The sequence below is a fragment of the Colobus angolensis genome, unplaced genomic scaffold, assembly GCF_000951035.1.
Source record: "Colobus angolensis palliatus isolate OR3802 unplaced genomic scaffold, Cang.pa_1.0 Scaffold185, whole genome shotgun sequence".
Lineage (NCBI taxonomy): Eukaryota > Metazoa > Chordata > Mammalia > Primates > Cercopithecidae > Colobus > Colobus angolensis.
The window spans coordinates 3766656-3772300 of record NW_012114988.1 but is presented as its reverse complement, the minus strand read 5'-3'; the positions used below and the strand labels follow the sequence as shown (position 1 = coordinate 3772300).

Below are 5645 nucleotides of genomic sequence, written 5' to 3'. Positions count from 1 at the left end.
CGGGAGGCGGAGCTTGCAGTGAGCTGAGATCCGGCCACTGCACTCCAGCCTGGGCCACAGAGCGAGACTCCGTCTCAAAAAAAAAAAAAAAGAAAAAAGAAAAAAAAAAGGGAAAGTGCATCAAACCTGTGCATTTCACAGTAGAAACTCTGTCCTGTGAAGCTTAGTAAACACCAATGATCCTGTCTCTAATTCCCTGTCTGTAAAAGGTTGTTTGGAACCCCAGGAGAGGTAATTGATATGGGAAGTGCATGCTTCTGGGATGGAGGGTGAGGAAGCAGATCTCAGATGGTATCAGTCACACAAGCAAGGGTGAAAGGACTGAGCCTAAAGTGGAGCTTCCCCGAATGATCTGAGTCTTCATCAGGCAGCAGCTTGCACGCGGACCATCATCTGATGATGGGAACAAACTTGTGTTTGGGTGAAACAAGCTTCCCCACTGCAGGTTACCATAACACCTGTGCTGTAGTAAGGTGCAGAATTACTCAATACCCACTTCAAGTTTACCATTGACATTATTTCCCACCCCCCTCCGCTAACTGGCACCGTTGCCCATAACTAACTTCTTGCTCTCCCCAGGTACCTCAAGAACCCCTTGGAGGCCTTTACATTCTGTCATGCTTACCTAGCTGATCGGGACATGGAGTGTCTGTCTCAGTACCCAAGCCTCAGTCAGCTAAAGGAGCTGCGTCTGATTCATATCCTAATGTGGACCACCAATCTTGAGCCCCTTGGAGCTCTGCTAGAGAAAGTTGCTGCCACTCTCGAGATCCTCATCTTAGAGGACTGTCAGATCCAGGACCCCGAACTCAGGTTCCTCCTGCCTGCCCTGAGCCGCTGCTCCCAGCTCACCACCTTCTACTTTCGCGGAAATGAGACCTCCACAAATGCTCTGAAAGACCTGCTGCGTCACACAGGCGGTCTGAGCAAGTTAGGCCTGGAGTTGTATCCTGCCCCTCTGGAGAGTCTTGACAACAGGGGTCACGTCAGTTGGGAGATCCTGGCCCCAATTCGGGCTGAGCTGATGCAGACACTCAGGGAAGTCAGGCAGCCCAAGAGGGTCTTCTTTGGTCCCGTCCCCTGCCCTTCCTGTGGCTCATGGCCATCTGAGAAACTGGACTTCCATCTTTGCTCCTAGGGAAGGCCTGATTAGTGGGATGGATTTGCTTTCTTCTGGACACTTGGGAACTAAAATATTGTACATCATGGGTGCATTTTTTTATTTCAATTTTACTTTTTATAAGATGAAGTGCAGTGGCACAGTCTCAGCTCACTGCAAGCTCCACCTCCTGGGTTCAAGTGATTCTCCTGCCTCAGCCTCCCAAGCAGCTGGTGTTATGAGTGTGTGCCTCCATGCCCAGCTAATTTTTGTATTTTTAGTAGAGACAGGGTTTCACGATGTTGGCGGAGGCTGGTCTCCAACTCCTGACCTCAAGTGATCTGACTGCCTTGGCCTTCCACAGTGCCTGGTTTACCGGTGTGAGCAGCCGGGCCCAGTCAGGCACTTCTTAAAGGAAGCACACAGCCACGTGTTTCAGGCAAGTGCTCACTGTGGGTGGAAAAACAAAGGTGACTCATCTGGGGGCAGGACTGGGTGAAAACGCTGACTTGGCATCGATGAGGCCTTCAGGGACCTGTTTCCTAGACTCAGAAATGGAACCTGAAGTTCTAGAGTGATGCAGGAGTTACCCCCGCAAGGATGGTTATTTAAAAATGTCATAAATAAATGGAACCTGAACGGAAACTTTCTGGTGTCTTCCATGATTGATCAACCTGTTTTAGACATTTATACATCAGAAGTCTCTAGAAATCTGCTTCCTGGGTTTAAGCAATTCTCCTGCCTCAGCCTCCGGAGTAACTGGGACTACAGGGACCCGCCATCACGCCTGTCTAATTTTTGTATTTTTAGTAGAAAGGGGGTGTCACCATGTCGGCCAGGCTGGTCTCAAACTCCTGACGTCAGGCAAACCACCCGCCTCAGCTGCCCAAAGTGCTGGGATTCTAGACATGAGCCACTGCACCTGGCCTGATATTCTGATAAAAGCATAAAATGTGTAATGTTCAAATCATGGTAATGGGGATATCCAATATCTCAAGAATTTATCATTTCTTTGTGCTAGCAATATTCCAATTCCACCGCTTTAATTTTGTAGAAATTTACTATGAACTATCGTCAACATGAGTTGCCCTATTGTGCTACTGAACCCTAGATCTTATTCCTATCTGTGTTTTTGTTCCCATTAGCCATCCCCTTCTTACTCTCCATTTCCCATCACCCTTCCTAGCTTCTGATAACCGTCATTTTACTATTTATAAGTTTCATGGCTTTTAATTCCCAAATATGAGTGAGAACATGCCATGTTTGTCTTTCTGTATCTGGCTTACTTCACTTACCACGCCCTCCAGTTTCATCCATGTTGTTGCAGATGACAGGATTTCATTCATGTTTATGGCTAATGTGTATATTTACCACATTTTCTTGATCCATTCATCTGTTGGTGGACACGTATCCACTATTGTGGATAGTGCTGCAATAAATAGGGGAGTGCAGGCCAGGTGTAGTGGCTCACGCCTGTAATCCCAGAATTTTGGGAGGTTGAGGCAAGTGGATTACTTGAGGCCAGGAGTTCGAGACCAGACTGACCAACATGGTAGTGTAGATATCTCCTGGATATATTTCTTTTCTATACATATATATACACACATACAAACACACATACATATATACATATATATCCAGCAGTGGGATTTATGGTTCATATGATAATCCTATTTTTATTTTTTGGAGGAAACTCCATACTGTTTTCCATACTAGTTGTACTAATTTACACAACTACCAATGGTGTACCAGGGTTCTCATTTCTCCACATCCTCCCTAGCACCCATTATTTTCTATTGGTTTTTAATTTTTAGTTTTTCAGAGATAGAGTTTTACAATGCTGCCCAGGTTGGTTTTGAACTTCTGGCCTCAAGCGATCCTCCCACCTCAGCCTCTCAAAGTGCTGAGATTACAGGTGTGAGTCACCGCACCCGATCTACTGAGTAAATTCAAATCCTCGCAGGAGGCTGTGACTCTGGGTTACGTGGTTTGTATCAGTTGACACACACGTATTAGGACCTGGGAAAGCCTAAAAATGAACGACTACAGCAGGGTGGAAAAAGCCTGAAGAAAGTATTATCATCCCCTCAAGAGATACTTCCAGGGATGACCCAAAAGATGCAGCAATTCCCACTGCCTTCCCACGAAAGATTGACTGGTCCATTGTTATTTATTTATTTATTTATTTATTTTTTCTGAGACAGGATCTCCCTCTGTCCCCTGGGCTGGAGTGTTGTGGTGCATCATAGTCCACTGCATCCTCAACCTCCTGGGCTCAAGCAATCCTCCCACCTCAACCTCCTGAGTAGCTGAGACCACAGTTGCACACCACCACAGCTGGCTAAATTTCTGTGTTTTTATAGAGATGGGGCCTCACTCTGTTGGTTAGGCTGGTCTCTAACTCCTGGCTCAAGTGATCCTCCTGCCTCAGCCTACAAAAGTGCTGGGATTAGTCTTGAGTCACCACATTCGGCCAACTGGTTTATTACTGCATCGTGTGAACAGAAGACAGATGTGTCAGTTTTTGATTCCAAGTCTAGAATGGTAATTTCCTTTGTAAAACATTCTGGTCTTATAAGGATAGCTAGGCAGTATTTCCTGCTAGAACTTGAAAGGCTCAGAAAACTTTACTCATTAATGGATTTCGACCACAGCTTGGTGACCTGATTGAAAAACATAAGAAGTTACCAGGTCGGAAGCAGGGGCTCACACCTGTAGTCCTAGCACTTTGGTGGGCTGAGGTGGGTGGCTCATTTGAGGTCAGGAGTTCGGGAGTTCGAGACCAGCCTGACTAACATGGTGAAATCCCATCTCTACTAAAAATACAAAAGGCTGGGCACAGTGGCTCACGCCTCTAGTCCCAGCACCTTGGGAGGCCTAAGTGGGTGGATGAGGTCAGGAGTTGAAGAGCAGCCTGGTCAACATAGTGAAACTCCATCTCTACTAAAAATACAAAAAATAGCTGGGCATGGTGGCACACACCTGTACTTGCAGCTACTTGCAAGGCTGAGGCAGGAGAATCGCTTGAACTCAGGAGGCAGAGGTTGCAGTGAGCCAAGATCATGCTACTGCACTCTAGCCTGGGCAATAGAGGGAGACTCTGCCTCCAAAAAAAAAAAAGTTACTGATATGGCTGAATTGGTCACCCTAGGTGAACATTTTAAGAGAGTTCTAGAACATAAAAGTATCCAACGCTAAAAAAAAGAATGCAAAGGATAATAAAGTGTTTGCAGCTAAAACAGCTGAAGGGACAAGAGCAAGGGGAGCTCCCCTCACTATTAAAACTCAAATTCAGTTGGTCATAAACAGGGAAACCCTTCTAAAGTTGCCTGTCACCTTTGAAACAGACCATTGGAGTGAAAATTGTCCAAATTTGCACCAGGTCTCTATTGGACCTAACCCTTTTGGCCCAGACATTGTTTGCATTAGAGGACTTTTTTTTTTAATTTTTATTTTTTGAGATGGTGTTTCACTCTTGTTGCCCAGGCTGTAGTGCAATGGCACAATCTTGGTTCATTGCAACCTCCACCTCCTGGGTTCAAGTGATTCTCCTGTCTCAGCCTCCCAAGTAGCTGGGATTACAGGCATATGACACTACGGTCTGCAAATTTTGTATTTTTAGTGGAGACAGGATTTCTCCATGTTGGTCAGGTTGGCCTTGAACGCCCAACCTCAGGTTATCCCCCCACTTCGGCCTCCCAAAGTGATAGGATTACAGGCATGAGCCACCGTACCTGGATTCAGGACATTTCTGATGGCTCCATATTGATGGAACTTCAACTAATTCTCTGGTAAATTATTTCCTATAATATCCTTAAGTAAAAATGAAGAAGCTGAAATCCAGATCATTGCAGACTTAGGTACAGAGTTGGTGGATACCAGGGCTGCCATATCCAGTTAACGCCCCAACCCGATATATCAGCAAATCCCTTGGAGTAAGGAAAATATTTCTGAGGAGGGGTTTCACATGAAGTTCAGAAAATTCCTGTGTTTGAAGCAGTCCAAATGACATTTGGACCATTTTTAGAAAATGTGCCTTTTTACTAAGTGACAACACGGGGATGAGATTTGCTTTCTAAGTTAAGGTGATGTGTAAAGCTTTCTTTGGAGGGAGAGAAAACCCTGGAGTTTCCTGACCTTCCTTAACCTGAACTGCTTGGTTCCCTAGAAGCAGAAATTCATCATATTGGAACCCAAACTTACGCCAACCTTGACCATCGTGAAGCACTCAAGTGTTTCTGCTCTTTCTCCTCATGTGATGTAGAAGGTATTAAAAGTGATGAGTTTAGGCCAGGCACAGTGGTTCATGCCTGTAATCCCAGCACTTTCAGAGGCCAAGGTGGATGAATCATCTGTGGTCAGGAGTTCCAGACCAGCCTGGGCAACATGGTGAAACTCTCTCTCTACCAAAAATACAATAATTAGCTGTGTGTGGTGGCCTGCGCCTGTAATTGTAGCTAACCGGGAGACTGAGGCAGGAGAATCACTTGAATCAGGAGGCAGAGGTTGCAGTGACCCGAGATTGCGCCATTGCACTCCAGCCTGG

General features: G+C 45.8%; 1 protein-coding gene across 1 annotated transcript in view; it reads left to right on the top strand.

Moving 5' to 3' along the window:
* Positions 1-1138, top strand: part of LOC105510276 (PRAME family member 17-like) — a 2270-nt gene extending 1132 nt beyond the window's left edge. The window contains exons 2-3 of the mRNA XM_011939955.1: positions 227-231; positions 580-1138. Of these exons, the coding sequence (XP_011795345.1) occupies positions 227-231; positions 580-1138 (564 nt within the window). The remainder of the gene's footprint in view (positions 1-226; positions 232-579) is intronic.
* Positions 1139-5645: the final 4507 nt, after the last annotated feature.